Source organism: Nothoprocta perdicaria, unplaced genomic scaffold (genome assembly GCF_003342845.1).
Source record: "Nothoprocta perdicaria isolate Ctin4 unplaced genomic scaffold, notPer1 scaffold_390, whole genome shotgun sequence".
Lineage (NCBI taxonomy): Eukaryota > Metazoa > Chordata > Aves > Tinamiformes > Tinamidae > Nothoprocta > Nothoprocta perdicaria.
The window spans coordinates 280,674-302,707 of record NW_020455633.1 but is presented as its reverse complement, the minus strand read 5'-3'; the positions used below and the strand labels follow the sequence as shown (position 1 = coordinate 302,707).

At 42.5% G+C, this 22,034-nt stretch overlaps 1 protein-coding gene across 1 annotated transcript in view; it reads right to left on the bottom strand.

The window, feature by feature from the left end:
• Window positions 1-14,203: 14,203 nt before the first annotated feature.
• Window positions 14,204-22,034, bottom strand: part of WNT9A (Wnt family member 9A) — a 48,424-nt gene continuing 40,593 nt past the window's right edge. The window contains exon 4 of the mRNA XM_026044947.1: window positions 14,204-15,852. Within this exon, the coding sequence (XP_025900732.1) occupies window positions 15,379-15,852 (474 nt within the window). The 3' untranslated portion in view covers window positions 14,204-15,378. The remainder of the gene's footprint in view (window positions 15,853-22,034) is intronic.

Genomic DNA, 22,034 nt, shown 5'->3' with positions numbered 1-22,034 from the left:
TCTGAATTTTCTCACACAGAAGTGTACCAGAGTAACCAGCAGTCTGCTGGGAGGATACAGCTCCCAGCACTAGTGTGGGCCAAAATTTAAAGTCGAAAGAAAAAGAGGGGGCAGTGGACTTTGTTTAAGGGTCTCCTCTAAGCTGTTAAGTAGGAGATGTTGCCTAAGCGTCTACTCAGGTTGAGTGTTTCTTGTAGACAGGAGAAATATGTCAGGCCAGCATGTGTTTTGGATGACAACTGGAATAAGCTGAAATAGCAGGACTGGTTAGCAAGTCCACAGCTGTTTCCCAGAGCAGCTACTGAGCAATGTGGGGAGCTGTGCAGCAGCTTGCAGAGACGAGCAACTCACTGCATGCAATGGGGCTGGTCCCACTTGCACGGCGTGGGGTGATGCCAGACCGATGCAACACCCAATGGTGCATAAATGAGATAAACACCAGCAACGCCATTGTATTAGCTTCTCCTCCTAGTCAACAGGCACCCACCAAAAGATCTGGCCGCAATAGCCTGCTCGGCATCTCAGCAGGAGTTCATTCTTTGCAAATAAAAACCATACCCTGTTTCTCCTTATTTGATTTTGAGGAGGATAAAAAGGACATGAATTCCTTGCATTGGAAAGACAAAATAACTAAAACAAACAAACAGAAAAGTTAGCTTTAGTTTTTAGCTAGCTACAAGGATTGTGCAATCGTCCCCAGTGTTGTCAGCTGGCCCTTTCCAAGGAGTTCTCTCCCAGCTCCACCTGGTGGCAAAAAGGACATTCAGATTTGTGATGTGGGCACTAGACTGGGATTCCTCGGACGGGGGTTTCTGTTCCTGCTCCTGCCCTTTTGTGTTTTTGCCCTCAGTTTGGTGTGGGGCTAGCTTGCCTCTCAGCAGGAGCACAGCCTTGCTCTTGCAGGGTGATCTTTGTGTCCATGCCCATGGGGAGGAGAGTCATGGCCATGATGAAGGGACTTAATGGGAGAGCAAAGAGAGCTGTGGTTTTTCAGCGATCCCCAGCATATAGCTGCTTGGGCTATCTGTCTTGGGCCTGAGCAGCCAAGGACAATGAGGCAGTCAAGGGTCTTCGCAGAAGGTGGTCAAATCAGGGTCATTTATATTATTACTTAGGAGGCCTAAGGCTGACTCAGTTGCCCTGATATAATTATCTCATGTCTTTTGAGAAGACCTAAAGTGCCTCATCTGGCCCAGTTTTCTTTTAAAATGGAGTGGAGTTGGCATTCACCCTTATGAGGACACCTCCAACTTCAGCAACAGTCCATTTGACATGATCATAATGGCATAGGTGGTAGAAAGAGAGGCCACTGATTCAAAAGCCCTCATGATGCAAGATTACAACCCTTCAAATCTTGGCCCTTTGAATGAATCTGGCACCAAATCTGGATCAAGATAGATTCAAGTTTCTGTCATCTTCGGGCCTGAAACACTGTGCTTAGGATTGTCTGCAAAGAAAGGAGAAAAAGAAAGGAAAATAATAATAATAATAATAATAATAATAATAATAATAATAATAATAATAATAAAGGAGAGGAAGAGAGGAAGAAATGAAAAAAAGAGAAAAAATAAAGAGTAATGGGGGAAGGAAGGAAGGAAGGAAGGAANGGAAGGAAGGAAGGAAGGAAGGAAGGAAGGAAGGAAGGAAGGAAGGAAGGAAGGAAGGAAGGAAGGAAGGAAGGAAGGAAGGAAGGAAGGAAGGAGGGGAGGGAGGAAGGAAGTTAAAAATTCCAGCAGCTCCATAACACCAATGTAAAGTATCTCTCTCATAAATGCAAAGATTAAGAGAGGACACTTTCAATCAGAAAAGTGGTGTTAGAGCCATGCTGTTTCCCTTAGCTGCAGAATCAACCAGCAGCTTGGGAATAACCAAGTCAGTAATTGCTCATTGGTTTCAAAGCTGACTGTGGTCACTGTAATTCCTAAAACCTGCATCTGGGTTAGAGGTCAGGTAGCAACCTGTAATTCAGGCGAACTTCATGAAGTTCAAGAAAGGAAAGTGCAAAGCTCTTCACCTTGGGAGGAATAACTCTATGGACCACTACAGGCTAGGTTTGACCTTCTGGAGAGCAGCTCTGAAGAGAAGGACCTGGGAGACCTAGTGGACAGCAAGTTGTCCATGAGCCAGTATGGATCACAGCTGCCTTTTTGTGGCCAAAAAAGGCTGTTCATTCATTATCAGTTTTCCAACATTTTTTTTTCCCCAAAGAAAATTAAGAAACAAAATGTTGTCTAGTCAGTTGTGGATGCCAACATGAATATCCTACTTATTCTGATGAAATAACCAATTTTAACTCCTTTTCTGCCATCAAACCTTGCAGAAACTTAAAAAAAAAAAAAATCCTACATGCCTTTCATTTCCCTGCTCTGTATCTTCAAGCTATGGCTGAAAGTGGAAACCTTCCCTCCAGTGATGTACAACTTGTTTGGTATCACCAGCCTCTCCACTACAAAGTCCTCATGCTGCATCTCACTCCACCTGAGGTCATTAACACACAGTGAAAGAAAAGCTGTGTTTTTATTGAGAAGGTTTCCTGGCCTCGCTTGAGACCAGACGTCTAAGAAGAACAGGAGACACTTATGGAAGACACCACAGCAGACTAATGTTGAGGCTGGGGATATTTTGCAAGCCTTTAAAATTACCCAAGACATCAAATCAGGTAAGGACCACCCAGGAGAGCCTTGAATGTCTTCCTTATACTTTTCTTTTGGAATTTGCATCTAATACTGTAATTTAAGTGCTAACTTTTTAGGGGAAAAAAAAAAAAAAAAAAAGTTGTGATTTTTTTGTTTGTTTGCTTTTTTTTTTTTTTTTCTGTTTTTTAATCTTGATACCTTGACAAAATCAGTGAAATCTCAGAAACACAGGGACCTCTATCCTGGGTGAATCATCAAGAAGGATTAGCCAACAGCTTTTCCCAGCAGATGCTGGGGGATTCCCTGAGGCTGGAGCTCCTGCAAGTTTACACCTCAGTGCCAAAGCACCTCAGACCTCTCAGCAGGCTGCATGGTTCTGTTCCCGGGATGACACTGGTGGAGAGACGGGTCCTGCTCTAATGAACATAATCCCTTGAGGGATCCTTCAGTGCAAGTGAGAGAGAGAAATGAGTGATAATTTATGATAAGTGCCTTTGCAATTTACACCTTGGAAAATAACCCTGCCCAGGGAAGCTGAGAAGGCCATAAATGAAAGGGTTGCCAGGACTGGCGGATCGTCCTGATGGGAAGTCTAAAGTGTTTTTAAAGTCAGCGGGAGCTGGGGACAGGATTAGCATAGTTGAGAGGTTTGGGCAAGGACCTAGGCAACCAGAGCACCCAAATGCTTTCCCCTTAGTTTTAGCTGATGTGGTAACAAGTTTTTACAGCAGGAACTATTGGATAATCCGTACATATAGGGCATTTAGCACACTAGGACTTTGAGTCTGCCACACAGAAGGACTTTGCACCAGGAATTTTTAATAAAAGGGGAGATGAACAACTGGAGAATGCGCTGAAATGCCTATGGTCTCCAGAAGGTTTTGTAGCTGGGTTTGACATTCTTACAGTGAATGCTGCCAGAAATGAAATTTAGAGGAGACAGCAATATGAAATATATGTGTAGGCACAGATATACTCAACCATGCACAGATGTCCGAAGGCATGAACAGTTAAAGGAGAAGAAAATTTTGCCAGGTACATCTTAACCTCTCTGTTATTCCCTAGGCATGATTTCCTTTGCATTCATTATAGATGGAGGATGAAATACCTATTTTCCTTGTATAGATATCTCTGCTAAATAATTAAAGGAAAGCAGGAAAAAAATTCAAACTAAACTTGTGGCTATTTAGTCCTTGAGCATGTGAAATGGAAGAGCAGAAAACTAAAGAGGGGCAAGGGACAAGGACAGGCAACACAGATGAATTATCCCCACTTTGATAGACCTATGGCTTGAGAATGGTTTCAAGATCTTTTGTGTCTTTTCTGAGAAGTGGTGAGTTTTGAAAGACCTTGTTATAGACACCCACTCCTCCAAAAGTCCTACAGCAGCAGCTATGATGGACTTCTTTCTGGCTTTGGTGTTGGCCAACAAGGAAAACCAGTCTTTCCAGAGGTCTGTTTTTCCCACTGATACCATACCAAGCAAGAATTATTTGGATTTCTGCATCTATATGAGAAGATTTATAGACTGGAAAGAAATATTCTTGTTTACTCTAACGTGGTCAATTTGTTGTTAAAAATACTAGAAAATCTCCACTTTAGTTTTGGCTTGTGTAAGAGTCAGCCCTTCAAGTGCTGACATAGGCCAAGGACCATTCCCCAGAAGTGATTTGCATAGATCTACTTTGTTCTGGTGGGCAAGGGAATGCAATAGATTGGATGTGGGTTGTTTCATACCAGGTAGGGTGTCAGAATTGGAGCTATGTTTAATTAACTAGTAGAGATGTAACTACAAAGCACAACACAATTGATACCAGGCAACTCTGTGCGCTAAAGGCATGGATGAGATATGACGCAGGAAAAGAAATGGCTTCAACTCATTTCCAGGCGACTGATGGTATGTCTTCTTACCATTTCTACAGCACGAATCTTGAGGGAAATTGTCCATTTTGCGTTTGGTAGCTGTGCCCGTTACTAGCCTGGCTGCGGCACAACAGTACTGCAGCCAACCACGCACAAGGGAGCCATATGTTTAGCATCAATGCCAGTCGGTTTCATTTTTTCCCCTGCAAGACTGGCAATTGCAGAAGTGGAGGAGACAGCTTCCAGCATAAGCCTGGCTTGAAGCAGATCCATAGGGAAACACGTGCACCTCGTTGCCATCCGTTGCCTGCTTCCTACTGCAGAAAAGCAGAATACAACCACTGAAGTATGAGCTGATTTGTGTACTTGTCCTAGCCACACATGGAATCCTTATGTCTAAAATAATGTTGACAGGACTTGCCACTGCCCAGTTCCCAAAATGACCAGGACATGAGTTTAGGGAAGTCGGATCACCTCTCTAGACCTCTTTCCTCTTTCTAACTATGTGTCTGTAGTCCAGTTTGCACGGAAAGCATGGTGACAGTCTCTGAACTCAGGAGATATCCTGAACTCTATGGCGAGATATCCAAAAGAACCCATATTAATAGTTTCTGCTTTCCTGATAGTTTAAGCAGAGCTTTTCATTAAACTAATTCCCTCGTTGACTTCTGTCCGTTTCCTCATTTTTTTTTAACTCACAAACACAAACTGCTCTCCCCATGTCTGTACTCAGCATATCCCTTAGTTATCTACCAGGATCACATGGACACACAATGACACTTCGCTGTGTCATCTAGAACTCTGCAAGTAATTCAGAACAAGTCCTTATTTCTTTCTAAGCAAAAGCTACCTCTATTACATATTGGCTTCTGCTTAGTTTTCATGCTGCCTTGGCTGCTCATCACCTCTACAGATGCAAGCTTAAATCAACTTCTTGCAAAGACCTAGAAGTGACTTTAAGAAGAGCAGTGAGAGAGAAAAGGGAAGGAGCAAGGAATTATTTTTTTAGAGGTATTCTCTCATTTGATACTCCTTTTTCTTCTTTTTTTTTTTTTTTTATCCCAAATTTTTACAATATGCGTTCTAGCTTCACCCACTTCCTCTGTGGGAACAGCTGTCAAAACGCTGTTACATCCTAGGCTACTGTGGCTTTACGACTCACATTAGCAGCTCTTTAAGGGTCTGGCGGAGGCTGGCTGTGAGGTTTCAATGAGCCTGGGATTTCTCATTGCTCGACTGGCAGGAATCTTAATGCAAGGTCAGATGGGAAGCAGGAGAAGGCAGGAAGATATGTTGTGGGGTTTGGTGGGAGGTAGAACATAGGTAGCTTCTTTGTTCTCCCATTTCCCATCTTGCAGTAATCCACATTTCTTGCTCAAAACTCCCTGGGCCAAGCATCATCTGAAAGGTCTGCCTGATTCCTCAAAGCTTGGTGTTGATCATTCTCATTGCAACAAACATCATGCTTAACTCAGAATTTATCTACTCTGTTCTCCATATCACCATAGGAAACGTGAAATGCTTTAGGATGTTGATGATTAGGTAGCAATTAAAAACATCAGAATTTCTCAGCCTTGCGTGCTCAACACACAAGTGAGAGAACACACTTCCTGCAGGGCTTGGTCAATATGAAATGTGCTGTGCTGAAGGCTTGCAAATGGGACTTTTTTTTTTAAGAAAAAAAGCAAGCAAAGAAACAAAAGCAAAGGAGAACAAAACATGAATGATCCCTTGGTTTGCCCATTTCTAACTAATTTAATAAACTATTCTTAGTGGGAGTAGGGTAGATAGTAAGTTGTGAAAGTGTGCATAAGAAACTAGCGCTAGAATGATGCAGAATCTTTAAAGGTATCCTGGCATTGTTTTGGGGATGAAAAAGGTGATTCTCTGGGAGGTACTGAGAAGCCAACTCTTTAAAGGCTTTTTAAAGACCTAGGTGTGATTCCATCACGATGGGGAGATAACATAAATCCAAGAGTTCATGCATGCATGGAAAAAAAGGAAGACACTGAACAACCAGCTATGATTTTATGAAGTACTTTAGGAGAAACAAGCTGGAACTTTAGGAGAAACAAGCTTTCAAGGTAGGCCTTCCATCACAGGAGAATGCAGTAGTTCTTTTTTAATACTTTTACCCAGGACAGAAGCCTACCGAGGGCACACTGAACGGACAGCCAGGGCGAAAGCTCTTTCCAAGCTTAGTGTTTATACTAATTTGATTAATTGGTCACTGGGAAGGAATTAGGAAGGAAATGACAAAGGTGCCTGTGCCAAGGTGAGGCATGGGCCTCAACAGCCAGCAGCCCAATAGGCTGCAGGAACTCAGCTGCATCCTCTTATCAAGGCACTGTGGTGATATATGACTTTTATACCACATCTCTTCCTCAATTAAACTCCCTGCCAGGTGCAACTTTTCTGGCCTCCTCCCCTCTTTTTTTTTTTTTTTTTTTTTTTTGATTGTTGCCAGGAAGGCTAGAGAAGGAACCTAATATCTGCCACCTTTGTGGCCATTTGGTGGCATAGTTCCATTTCTGAAACAAGGTTGGCTTTGTGCTCTGTTTCATACCTAATAGCAAAGAAGTCCAATGCTGGAGTCTGGCTTCTCCCCAGCATACCAGAGCTCTCGCAGTAGAGGCAGGCATACGAGGTTGGCAGCCACCATGTCGTATATGGAAATGCAATCCTCTTCTCAATGAACGTGTACAGAGCAGGCCCCTTATGTACAGATGGTGACATCAGAGATATAGACTCAGGATTTCCAGCAGGTGACCAAAGTCAAGCTGAGTAAAGTCATCTTGCATGGCCAGAGTCACAACTGTTGGGACTATAACCTTGAAGTTTGGTTTGGTTTGGTTTGGTTTTTCTGATTTGGCTTCTCCCTTGGGACTGTATCCTCAACTTCAGGGGATTAAAATCCCCTGCATTAATCCCCTAGGAGTGTGGAGAACCTTCTCTAAATACAGCAGTGTGTTATATTCAGGAACTTGAGAGAATTCCCAAGCTCCACATGACACTTGGTTGCTCAGAACTGAATCCCTCAAACTTATCCCCACACAAGAGCTTTTTGAGTTGACAGTGCCATTGCTAAATACTCTCATAAATCATCTAGCAGGTACCAGGAAACATCTTTAGTAGAGCATGTAGCCCACCCTCTGCTGACCCAATAAATATAATCTCTACCATAAATCCTATCTACTGCAGGATTTTTTTTTTTCTATTTTAATGTCTTGACCAGTGTGACCTCAACTGGCTACTGGTTGATTCCTCAGCTTTTTCCTCAGCTACACGGAAAAGCAGTACCTGTGAACCATCACATGGCTGGGATCAAGGAAAGCAACATTTCATTGCATGCATGCACATATGGAGAAGGAATTGTTTCTCAGAAGCTTTGCAAAGCCAGGTCACCCATGTTCAGGTCATTAGTATTTTGCCAGATGAACAGCAACAGGCCCTGGATATTTAAAGCTCATTTGAAATGAATTTTAGACAGCAAATAACTTCAGGAGGCCTTTATGAGGAGAAAGACATTTGAGCAGGCAAGACAATATGTAGCCTAAGATAATGACAATGGTTGTCATTCAGCCAGTCTAAATTTGGCCACGTCCTCCCTGTTCCGAGCTCCTGCCAGATACTCTATCAGAGTAACTTTGCAGTCACATCATGACTGTGACATTTGGCCAAGGTATCATGACTTCTTCAGCTAAACATGATGACTAATATGATCCTATAAAAGGCTGACAAAGTCCTTCAACCTCCTGGGCTTGTTTAACCTTCTACTCCTCTAAACACTCCAGTGGAACCTGACCCAAACCAGAGCCATAGCAGTCCTGGTGTAGATCATATTTATGCTATTTCACTGGAAGAGCAAAAGACTATGGGAGGGATGGTTAGAAAGTTGGGGGATTGCTCCTGCTATGCCATGGATGCCTTACTTGGTTGGAGAAGGTGATGCCACCATTGCGCCTCAGCCAAAACACTCAGAGGAACTTATCATGATTAGAGGGGGCCAGCTCAAGGACAGGATGGATTTTTCTCCAAGTTCAAGTTCACTTGGCATATGTTAATCATTCCCAGAGCTGGGCTTGTTAAAGAGCTGTTGACTCTGCTTTCTGTAGAGAAAACGGGACACCAACACTTGCTGTCTCCTATGAGGGCTGTAAGCACCTTTTCCACCAAAACCCTTGGGGCCTTCAAGAACAGCAGCCTGTAAGACATACAAATAGATAAGAATCTCCACCACCCTGCAAATCAACATGGATTATCTGATGTTTCCAAAACATACTGGGGCCTCACACTGGAAATACATCATCCTTCTCCTCTGCAGGAAAAGTCCACCCACTTGCTACCCTACTAGACTTTACAGCCTTTCAAGGCTTACGTTAGTCACAGGTACAGAGTGGGTCCATGTCCAGATATTAAGACAATGCTGAGGGAGGCAGAAAACTCATGTAACCACTGAAATTAGAGTGTTTTCAACAGAGGTGAAGAAAGAGAAGCACGCTTCAAGTATAATTTAAAATACATTTATTGTTTCATTTGTTCTGGCTTTCTTGTTATACAAAGATGTTAAATAACTTAAATACATTCTCAACAGTCACTCAGAATCAGATTTATACCTACAAGCTGTACATATGAGGTAGAGAAAAATAACTTAGGCTCCCATAAGACATTGGAAAAAAAAAAATAAAAAGAAAAATACTAATCCTTCATGTTAGTATTCAGTCCCCACCTCCCTTTAAAAGGAAATGTCATCCCAAGTGTGCAAAACAAATCCTAGACTTAACATACAGGCCTCAAAGAGCATTGTCAAAAAATTGCGGTAAGGTGGAAAAAGGGCAAATTTCCATGCTGTGTTGATGACCCCTGCTTTGGATAGGTTCATACCAAAAGGGACGTAGCCATCTCTACTTTGGGCTGTCAGATATCCACCTAAAACACTTTGTTCAGTCCTGAATTCATCCCCATCTCTCTCAGCTTGGAGGTCTATGTGTTAATTCCTTGCAGATGGGGATAGGGCAAGTAACATTTAACCGGGACTCCCTTACTAAGGGAGATGTCTCCTGGCCCCTTGCAACTGCCCCACTGCACCAAGCAAACCAGTACCTCTGCCCCACACAGCCTAACTCTTCCAAGCAACTCTGCAACTAAAGGAAACACCAGATGGAGAAGAGGAATCTCCTGATGCTTTGGGTCACCTTGCCAGAACTTACTTAGGAATATTTTGCACATTTCTGAGACCTTACAGCAACTGAGAAAAACGTCATATCTGCATGTGTCCTCTGATAGCATGATGAATGTTTACTTATCCGATTCATTTATGGTATTCACTTACACTCTCCATGCTTCCTGTCCCTGGAGAAATGTGCAATTTCTTCTACTATAGGTAGTCTACCAAGGTGGTTAAAAGCTAATCGAGTTAAAATGTGCTAGCATTTCTGTTTTCTGCCTCTCACAAATACTCAAAACCTCTCATTTTTTTCAGAGATACTATTCAATGATCATATCCACAGACCTAAGCTTGGCATCTTCAGCATCAGCAGATTTTTACAGGTCTGATCCCACGTCATACTGAGCCTCCTTCAAGTTACGTGGATGGCAATGGGCATAAAAGGCACTGTTCATCTTGTAGGAGAATGTGGCTTGCAATAAGTCATCACATAGTTAGCATCCTGAAAGGCAAAAGCCAGGATGACCTGACTGTGGCAGCCAGACTCATCCCAACAGATGTGCATATAGCACCAAAAAAGCAGGGAATACAGCTTTGGTGCACTTTTTTAGAGAGTACTGAATAAACCTGACTTTACTGCGACATCATCAGATTTTTTTTGTGCGTTTTGTTTTTTTCCATAGGCACTATAGTTCAACAGAAAATTACCTTAAGTAGCATCTATTCTATAAATGTCATCAGTAGGAATTTGTCTCTTCCTTTGGATTCTCATGCAGACCTATTGCAACCAAAATGACCCAATCTCAACTTGCATGCTGGCCAAAACAGGGTAGCTGAAAAATGACTAACAAAGAAATTCAAGGGCTGGGCCAAAGGAAGGCAGATGAATAAAGGCTGTCCGATCATGAAAAACCCTCAGAATTTTTTTAGCCACTACGCAGGTCTCCAAATCTGCAATAGTGAAAGCTCTCCTGAAAAGAGATGGCTCAAAAATTAACCTTTGCTTCTAGAGGGGAACAAGAGACTTCCTGAACTCCAGCAGACCAAGTTCCAGTGCCACAACTTTGCTCCTGAAATCTCTAAAGACAGCTTGCCCTAGATCAAGCCCGGAATTTGGTATTCTTTATTTAAACTTCCCATCAATTCTTTTTTTTTTTTTTTCTTCCCAAAAAGCCCTCACAAGGGCCAGTCTTCCCATCCCAACAGAGATCAAGGGCAAAAATCTAGTTTTTGAAAACCATTTTGGACTTTCCTCCCTCTAGAGCCATCCCAAAATCAGAAAACAAAATTAGAAACAGTAAGCTTGAGGTTTCTGAGTAGGATTTTGTATTTCATTTACAAGCTACTCAATCTGTCACCCTTTGTAAGAAATTTCTAGTGTCAGCAATGAGAAACTGAAAAAAACATAAAACTGTGGACTAAACACTGCCGGTTTCACCAGCTGAAGTCTTTCAAGAGTCAGAAGAGAAAGAGAACATAATGTTTAGGATTTGTTTTGCACATCTCCACATCCCATATACATGAGTCAGTCACACAGAATAGAAGCTTGTTAAAAAACAGATGACGGGTGCAACAATTATTTGTGTGGGTTTTTATTTCTTTTAATAGAAAATTCTAATATAAAACAGCAAACATTTTCAGTTTGCCTTGTTTACAAAAATATTATATATATTTTTTATATTTCTGACATAACTAAATGCACTATTCAATAAAAATATTCTTCCATCAGCTAACTTCTCTTTTTAAAAAATTAATAAAAAAGTTATATAAATAATGGTTGCACCCCCCCCACCCCAATACTGATCTTGCAAGTCTTGCTGGATCAGCTTAGGAGAATCCACACTTTGACACTTTTGGGGGGAAAAAGGAGTGAAAGGGGATCAGAAACCAGAGACTCCCCTACACCCATCCATCTTCTCCAGTTACATCTGCTGCAAAAATCTGTTTCTATAGGAGAGAAGAAAAAGCGGGCAAGTTGCTTTGCACTTTCATAATGAAGAGATGCCATGAAAAATTCAGGGCCCATATCCACTCTTAACAGTATTTTTTACAAAAATGATCAAATCTCTGTGGGATTGCACTGGAGATCAGATGATTTGACGGTAGAACTGGCCTCCCTGGAATAATCCAATTTCATACAGTTGGAACCAAGTGGGTTTTATGGGACGTTACTTGATGCTTCATAGAAGTTTTCAAATGCTCCTTGCCTAGGGTTTTCTAGGCTTGCACATGGAGGAGTGTGAGTAGAAGCCCCCACTCTGTCCCATGGTTTAATTAAGTTCCAACACCCAAACACCGCAGAGCAAAACCCAACTCAAGCATTCAAGAGACTTTTGAGAGGGTCTAACAAATTTACTATCAGTTGCTAATTATCTGATCCTACTCAAGCTCCATTGGATTTTTCCACAGTGAGGCTTTTTCTCTGCACTCCTTCTTCATAGATAAGGCAAGCATCAGAAAACTCTGGAACGTTACAAAACTTCCCCCAAAACACACACACAAGGGCTGGGGATGGGGAGAAGAAAAATAACCCACATATGTTTTACCACCCTAGGTCAAAAGGCCAAGAAGACAAGTTCTCCTGATTTCAGAGTGTTAGTATATTTTATACATTGCCTATACATTTAACACATGTGCCTCGCTACTATTTAGTTATTTATATTTTTTTTAACCACAGGAGAATAAACCTTGCTATTTACAAATATATAACAGGCAAGTAATATATCCACATTAACATAAATACAATTTGTTTTTGTGATTTTTTTTCTTTTTTTTTTTTTTTTAAATACTTACAGAAAGCATCCAGGCTTCAGTGCGTGAATTATAATACACAGAAGAGCTCTTTCACTCAGTAGTTCATTCACTCTTTGCCTCTTACTTCTGTTGAGACTTTTGTCAGTCTGCCTTATTTGCCCACCCCATCTCTCTTTCCTCTCTATGGCCAAACACATCAAGCTATGTATCCTATCCCACCTGCTGCAGGCATGTTCACTATGATGGTATCAATGCCAACACTGCCCTCTCTTCTGCTTCTAGGGACTCATTCTCCTCTCACACCAGTGCAATATGGAGTTACTCCAGCGAGGTCAACGGAGACAGAGACACCAGTGAAAAGAAGGAAAATGAGGCCCATGGTTTAAATATAACAATAATAATAATTAACAATAATAATAATGCACATAAATTGTGGCCCATTCTTTCACTAAGAACAAATATTTTAAAAAAAGAAGAATGGGTCCAGAACTAGTAAAACCAAGACCCTAAAACCCTCATGTTTTGAGCAGGTTTGGATCCAGCCTTACTTGGAGGGGCAAGAGCTACTCTAACACACACACAAAAATGTAACAGTGAGTTTGCACATATGTGTGAGAGAGAAAGAGACAGAGGGAGAAAGAGAGTTTAACATAATACCACATTGAAACCATAAGAAGGTCCTTCTGAAGGGCTTTCCAATAAATAAATGTTCATTCAATATTTATATATATATATTTAAGTGTCTGCATGTGTATTTATACACACATGCACACACCGAGTAATATGTTTCTATTCAGTTCATTTTTTTAAAACCATTAGATAAAACTGCTCAAAACGGTGCATCCCACGGAGGCTGCGAGACCCTCTTGCAAATTCTTGGCGTCGGACGCTCCACCAAGCCCTGGCTGTGGTGGATGGGACAAACACTGCGCGTGGATTTCTTCTTCTCCAGCACCACCCCAATCTCCATAATTGTACAGCAAATAAACAAACAATAATAATTATAACAATAATACGTTTTGCTTTGCAGGACCATGGCACTATTAACAGTAACATCCTGTCCCTCTCCAGTCCCTCACCTCAATATTTGAATCCAGCGGAGCCAGACTGGGCTGAAGTTATTTGTTACCAAGAAAAATAAAAATCTGTTCTCCTTCCAGTAGATGCACATGAACAACTTAAATATTAGTGGCACTATTTGGGGATAGGGAAAAAAAAAAGAAAAAAAGGAAAAAAGAAAAAAAAAGAAATAAAACAACACCTGGAAAAAATACTAGTCCATCTTGGAAAAATATGCTCTTTTTGTTTGGCAAACATCTACCACTTCTTGAAAAATTTCAGCCAGTTGTCATCTTTTGAAAATCAGACCAATGCTTTATGAAGCTATTTCAAATTGCAACTAATGGACGATCAAAACTTACTATCAAAAATTAAAACCAAAGAAAAAGCCCTCTGCTCTCCGGTGTTTTTTAGAAAGCTTTGTTGAAGCATTTACCGGTCGTTACCAATCCAGAAGCATTTTTATATGACTGATCGATATCGCCCTCATCAAGTCCTGGATTGCAAGTATCTTCTTTAAAATGAAAAAGGAAATGCTGAAGGTTTCTGTTTCAGATCATGTTTCACAGCATCAGAACTTTCTACCACCGCAGTTGATTTCTGGCTTCTCTGGCCACTCAATAGGTTGTCTCGGTGTCGATGAACTATTCTGCATCCAATAGTGGGTTACCATTTAGCAGTTGTGTTTTCAAATTACAGTTCTCAATCTAGTGGTTAAAAAAAAAAAAAAAAATCTTAAGGTCATAGGGTTTACATACAGCTTGTGTCATGTACCACTGCCATGGTTTAGAGAAAATGGAATGATGACCTGCCAAAAGAAAAGTCGACTCTTTCAAAGGTCCGATCCAGTCAAAAACGGTTGCTATACAATGCAAGACTGCACTGTGTTGAGATGCATGGGAATTTCTCCTGTTTTACTCAGAAATGCATGTTCAAATTCAGTTGACATAAGGTGAAAAAGTTCCAGTTTGGATTTCCAAAGCAATCTCCACAGGGTCAATTTTATCAATAAGAGGTGGGAAGAAGAGAGAAATGTACATCATGTACAAAGTGAAAATAAAAGTAGTGGTTTCCTTAAAAAATAAAAAATTAAGACACCGATAGTGCTAAAGAAACTGCACGTGAAGAAAATGTTTAAAAAAAAATCAATTGGACTGAAGGGGACAGGCACGTCTGGTTTGGAACCATCTTCCCAACCTCTTTCTTGGAGGAATTTCCATCTTGCAGCATGGTGGACCCAACACTTTGGAGCTACTTTAGTGATCAGAGCACATGGATACAGAGCTGTCATTAGAAAGCTTATTCCCCAAGCAGGTCTCTTTGTCAAAGGCTTTTTGGTTGTTGTGCAGAAATTCCACTAGAGGAACCAAGAGAGCTGGTTCTGCTTACCCTATGCACCTATCTCCAGTTTCAAATGTTTTTTAAAAAAGACAACTTTCTCTATCACCACATTCAAAGCAGAAAGGTCTTCTGTATCTGCTCAGCTCTCTAGACAGTTAGGTAAGCTTTGGAAATAAAGTAGTATAGGTCACACAGATGTTTATTTCAAAGATATTGTGTTAGCCCAGGAGTCCATGGAGGATTGGTGAAACGATCGGGATGTTCCATGGATAAATGCATGGATGACTAAGGTGAAGGTCAACTGGTGTCTAACCCCAGCGTGACAGGCACTTACTTCCACATGGTTGGACCTCATTAAAATTCAGTCTATGGGAGAAAAAAAAAAAAAGAAAGAAAAAAACAGCAACACAGCTGGGTCACCTGTACCCTACAAAGTGCTTATGTCTCAACATAGCTTTCAGATCCCAGAAGGTCAGTCAAACCCTGTTTGTCTCCATATGTAGTCCTCACAGACCGCGATCGCCCATCACTGAGGGTAGCCAAGAGACAGAAGACGCGTTAGTCTTTGCAGGTATAAACCTCTTCTCTCTGGGTGCACTGCTTGCATTCCACGTAGCAACACCAGCGAACCTGGCACTGACATGGACGGGTGACCACCCGGCTCTGCGTATTGTGCCCTCGCCCACAGCAGATGCTGTCGCAGTTCTTGTCTTTGTAACACTTCCTTCCCGAAGTCCCAGGGGAGTATCTGCTCATCAGACAGAAGCTCGGGGAATCGTCAATGTAGACAAGATCCGTAGTCCTTGGGATTTGATCACTGTGACCAGGGATGGACTTCTTGGGTGGGGAGATGTCTCCTTCCCCTGTGGCCTCATTGGTAGTGCTACCCACTTTCAGTGACGTCTCATATTTCTGTTTCAGCTGCTTCCCTATTTCGTGGAATGGAGAGAGCTGCCTCCAGCATGTTCGCACAGTGCAGGATCCAGACACACCATGGCATTTACAGGTCGTCTCCACTCCAGCTTTGATGACCTGTGAACACACACAGCCCCAAAAGAAAATCAGTTACAGGAGGAGAAATTAAGGCACAGAGCAGAAAAGCCCTCTTGCTAGAAAACACTCCTGGAACCAAGAGTTGATGACAACATCAATCTATCTGTTGAAAGTGGGCACCAAGTGTGTGCTAGAGGAAGTGTTTGCCTAAAAGGAGAGTCCCAATTTTCAGAACTATGAAACTTACCTACCAGAATATTGCATTATTTGGTTAGTTAACGGTACTAGTACAGTGTTCAAAGGCTTTCTGGCACCACCTTGCCATGTCGGCACTTACCTACTCAGAGTTTTGAGAGATGCAGCTAGGAGATTATATAACACAAATTTTAATACCTCTATATATTTTAACAAGAGCAAGGAGATGAGATGCAACAGGACTGGAAGGAATTCTGGCCTAACTCATCTTCATTAACAATATTAATGTACCTCAAACCTCCACCTCTGAGAGAAAGAAGTATCTAAGCCTTTACCAGAGCAGATATAACTTATCTTTTATAGGATTTCAATTTGTACCTCCTCCAGTTGATACAGCAGCACAAGCTCATGGAAACTTTTTTCTTTATTTTGGGGGGTGTGTGTGTGCGTATGCTGTTTCCAAGCATCAAGATTGCATACAGCCATCCCAGCCCATTCACTTTGTGGCTGAGGAGAAACCTTCATGTAGCTGAAATGTATAGAACCCTTAAGAACAACAGTACATGCCCGAATCATCTCTACCAAAATCAGCAGTTCCAAAAGCATCCAGGTAGCTTCCACATCCCCAAACCTTGCTCAGGATCCTTTTCTGGAATGTGGCAGAGTATCCAAAAGGTGCTCCTAAATTTCTTCTGACAGCAATAAAGAAGGATGCATGTGCTCTTAGAAACAAAGAGCACCATTGCTCACTGGCCAAAAACCTGTTTAATGAAGCACACGTTCGTGCACTCTGAAACCTAAAGCTTTCTCAGTCTCCTCTATGCCCTCCCTTTCTTTGAAAAATTAAGACATGAAGAAATGGAAAATAAGCCCTTGTGTGAAGGGTTCATTAATTCCAGGTGCTTTAATGCAGCCCTCAGAATTTACTCTGCCTGTGGCACCAGCTGTAGGCAGCTTGGATGGGAATCTGGCTTCTCACACAGCGGGTTTCAAGGGAAAAAAAAAATTGCAAACTAGGCTGGCGTGACTGTAAAGAGAATCCACTCCAATGGGTTCAGTCCTCACCGCCTGTCAGGTAGAAACCCTTGGGAATGATGATATAGCTGATGGCTGTGGGGTTGACTAGAGGAGGCTCAATTTTCACCCTAAGTTAGGATGCGGGCCAGTTACCTCGCAGAAAAACATGAGGGAATTCAAATTCTCATTTCTGATCATAAGATCAGATTCACTGTGCCGAAATGGGTCTATCCCAGCATTTGCCCTATCGTGAGCAAACAGGACATGCTCCATGTCAGGATGAAGAATCTTAACTTGTGCCTTGATAGCAGTGCCTCAGGGTGAGCTGGTCTTGCGCATCCAAAGATAAGATTTGACCGAAGAGCAATGACATGGGTCATTTGCACAGGACAGAGTCCAGTAGGTAGAAGAGGCATTTAGGTAAATGCTGTGCAGGACTTCTAGGGTAAGGATGAATGTGACCAGCATTCCGTATATATTTGAGGGCTGCCACATCCAAATATTATCTATATTAAGTCATCATCCATGGAGGAATGGGCAGCAGGGTTTGAATCCCAGTCTAGCATAATTACTATTGTGTATGTGCAGAGTCTTACGTAGGATATTTTCAATTAAAACACTTGATTCTCTCTTTCTCCTTTGCATTAAAAAAAAAAAAAAAAAGTTGAGCAGTTATGACAAAGATCTTTAAAATCAGCATGGGAAATAAAGGGAAAGGATTTAATCCTTTGGAAATTGGAGTGGATTGTGACCTCTCTAGGTCAGGAGTCTTGTGTTAAATGCTATCCCTACTTATACCTTTTCACTACAACTATCAAGAGCAAGGCTTGGTTTAAAATCCTTTCCCTTTTTTTCTTTCAATTTGAAAATACAAACATTCTTTAAGTAGGTACTATTGCTAGAAATAAAACCCATTCCATTGATCCCTGAAGGAAGAATCTTATCCATGATACCAGAAAAAAAGGGGAGAAAATGTATTTACTTGCAAAGAATAAGCTCCTATTCAGAGAGACTTGCAAATGTTGATGTTCCTTCCATGGAGACAGCTCCCCCTTGACCATGCATGAGGACAAAGCAAAAAAACAGAAGGAAGAGCAGAGCCAGTGGAATCACTACATTGAAAAGAAAAAGTGGTGAAAGCAGATGCTACCTTCAACGGGAATATCAAAAAGGGAAGAGAATAAAGCAGAGAGAGAACAGTTCTTGACCTCAAAGACAAAGATGGCACCAACCTCTCAGATGCTATAAAGGACCCTATGTTCAGAAAGTGAATGATCGAGTAAAGGTTCCTGTCAAACCAGGCTGCAATAACAATGCTTCATGACCCAAAAACACTAAGGGCATTTGAGCACTCTCCACCACCTTCTCCAGAGACAAGTTTACTCCTGGGACAACACTGTGGGCAACCTGAGAGTAGATGCGTTATTTGGATGGTCACAGATAACCTGTGCTTTGCCCACAGATTATAAACAGATATTTATAGTTCCGGTTCTCCCTTCTCCTCTTCCTCTAAAACAGTTTACATTTTGACTTTAAATGGATAACCTGCAACCAAGCCTCAAAACAGCAAGTCAGAACAGTGTCTGTTTTACAGAGCTACCTCCTGACGAGGTGATGATGAAGAGTGTCCTTCCTGTGGGCATCTCCAATATCTAAAAATGAAAAAAAAATGCCCCTCTCTGCTCATTATGGCATCTGCCCATGTTATGGCCTCATGACAGCAGGGTACTGGCTGCAGTCCATCTCCTGACCACCCATTTCTTCATTACTCGGTGGCACGAGTCCCAACCGAGCACCATGTGCAATAGGTCATGGACTCGGAATTGGGGTTTGGCCCAATCCTGACATTACAGAGGCTTTTTTAGAAAGGCGCTGTGCATAATGCAGCCTTCAGCGAAGCCTGGCCAATGGTCACACTTCATTCCTGTGACAGCCAAGACCTTCTCAAATGCAATCCAATAATACACAGTAGCATTCAAACAAGTGATGGGTTACAGGGAGAGATGTGTTACTGCTTATAGTCCTCAGCTGGGCCGGCTTGGTTAGGGGCTGTCACGCTTCTGCGTGCCAAAGTGTCTAGCCAACTCTGCAAGAAATCCCACAGTGGTAGACAGGAGTATACAGAGCACATTTCAACACCAACAGAGAGAGGGGAAAAAAAGAAGCTCATCCACACTCTCCCTCATGTAAAGTCACATTACACTGGTTCAAGAGCTGGGCTTGTGTGAAACAAAGCTCCTAGATCTGATTTCACGCCCAGACCATCAGCAAACTGGTCAAAATTGTTGAGATACTTGCAGCAGGGCAATATAGTGCAGTCATTCATCAGTTAAGGCTTTTCTCAACCTCTCCACCTCCTCTCAATCCACTTACATCTGTTCCACTTGGAGAAGGGGACAACCACCATTGTACAGGAGATGGGAAAGCAAATAACCAAATAGAGGGGGCTTAGCTGGTACACATGCTCTCGTGTACAGGCTGGACTGGATTTAGAGACAACTGGGCAAGGCACAGCCAGGAAATGGGGAACAGAAACCTGAACACATGGCTGTTCCTTGTCAGGAGCCACCTCTCTGCAGCTCAGTGTGAGAGCTGACATTGCAGGTCTAGCATATCCCAGACATCTATACGGAGCTGGTACACATAAAACAGTAAGTGTTGGAAACTCAGGTCCTTATGGATTAGCAGCTTGTAGGTGGCAGGAGACCTTCAAGCATCTATAGACATGTAGGTTTAGGCACCTGAATCACTCCCTCCAGCCAGGGCTGAGCTCACCGAGTCAGGCATCTGAATGCAAGTGCCTGCATCTGAGAAACACCTCTAACATCCCACTGGACTCAGCAGAGCCGAGACTGTCAGGGGATCCCAGAGAGATTCAGCTCACACTGAAGCAGACACCTGCATTGGCTCAGCTAAGCAGCTCTCCAGGAGCCACCACTGTACTAACTCCATCTCCACAGCCTAGCAGGAGCCTAGGAACCTAAATTTAGATACCTTAACCTGCCCCGAAGGTAGGATTTACTCTTTGGGATTCAGGTGATTTAATACCAGCCTAGCATTATTTTCAGCTGCTCTAACATATTGCACTACAGTGCTAGCTCTCCAGGAGCATCAAGCTCTCTACTACAGATGATGTCCTAACTGCCAGTGTAAATTTCAGCGTACTAAGTGCCTACATTTAGGTAAATCCCACTCTCCTTGTCTGGGCTTAAAAAGCAATGAAAAAAGGCCCTAATCAATCCTAGTCTGTTCTTACCCACCTTCCTCCTACCTCACCATTGCCTAATAGCTCTAGGAGCCCAGACATCACTGTAGTGGGCCAAGGCATAAAAAGCTTCACAATTTTCTCCAGTTTTCATGAGCACACCATTTCACAAAAGGCAGATTGCAGATTTTCACATGGTCTGTGAGCAAGTATGGTTGGTGTATCCCAGTTGCCCCACAAGTCCTCCCTTTGATAGACTCAAGAATTACACAAGGCAACTCTAGCAAAAACACTCCAGAGAAAATTCTCTGCAATAGTCTCTCCTGGCTCCTTTTTCCTCTCATTGCAGCCTCCTGCCACAGGCCCTTAATCCATCTTCTTCCAGAAACACTTAAACCCAGTGAAAGGTCAGCAGGTGGCTTGGAGTAGTGTTGCAGAAACCTCTTCTGGCCATGCCCCAATGCAAACAGGTAAATATCTAGGTCATGCTTCCAATGCTGGAAGGACTTCCAGGCTAGACTAGTTTAGCCCTTATTGCTAAAAAGTTCTAGTGGGTATAGGGCAGGAGAGGACTTTAACATAAGCCGATTTCAAGCACCATTGGTAACTTTTTTTATTCTATGAGGTATTCTAACTCATTTCTATTTTATGGTAAATGGTCATGTGCATGCTTTTATCTTGTTACAGAGATGAAGGAAAATATATCAGCTCAAATTAAAAGCACAACACATTCACTGCTGTGGCCCAAACATCAGCAGCGTGGTCACAGCTAAAAACTCAGAAAGGAGCAACACCACAACTGTCAATTTTAATCCTCTTGTGTTATCTGCTGCAGAGAGCTTTGCCATCAAGCTGAAGTTGAACAAAGCCAGCCAACCCCTTGGACATGCATAGGATCACAGGCTAAAATTGCACCTCCCAGCTCTCACCTGAGCATCACCACTAAGTCTATCCCTCTTATAAATAGGAAAGCACTTTGGCAGGAAAATAAGACTCAAATCAATTAGTTATTTTGTCTTGCTAACAAAAATCCCCATTGATCTTGTCCTGAGCATACCAAAACCTGGAGAGGGGAGAAAAGAGAGGCACAGCAAGGAGAACAATTACAATATGGTAACACTGAATCTTCTTTATTGGTGCCGGTTGTGAAGATGAAATTAGAGCATACTGCAGGACCGCCTGCCCAAACAGCTCAAGAGCCACAGAGAAAAGGGATCACAGCAGAGCATTGCTATGCGACGTGTAATCCCTCCTTGCAACAACGGCTTGCTGCAAAGCTCAGACTAAGTGCCCCCGTAACGATCGGTCTCAGACATGCTGCAACACACAATTTCTCAGTGTTTTAGCTGAAACGCTGAGGACAGATTGCCATTCATTCCCAGCTGGGTCACGGGGCTCCGGCGGCGGTTTTCAGACAACTCTTGTCTGGGCTGCAGCAGCCCGACGCGGCCACGCAGCCGTGGGAATTCCTCGGTTATCGCTTTCGCTGTCGTCACGGCTGGGCTGCGGCTCTGGAGCTTCAAACCATTTGCCATGGTTTGGGGGAAAAGAGCAAGCAGATGAGCTCCTTGGAGTCAGCTCATCCAGGGAAAAGCCTGCCCTCGCCTAGCCTGACTTCAGGCAGGATTTTGAGATGTTTCTTCAAACAAAAAAGCCACAACAACCACCACCACCAGTTCCATCCTCTGTATACACATAACTGCATTTAAGAGCACTTTGTTATTGTCTCAGCTCAAACATTAATGATTATGTGGACAACAGCCACAGTCTGATTTCTTCTAAGTACCTAAGCCACTACAAAAGT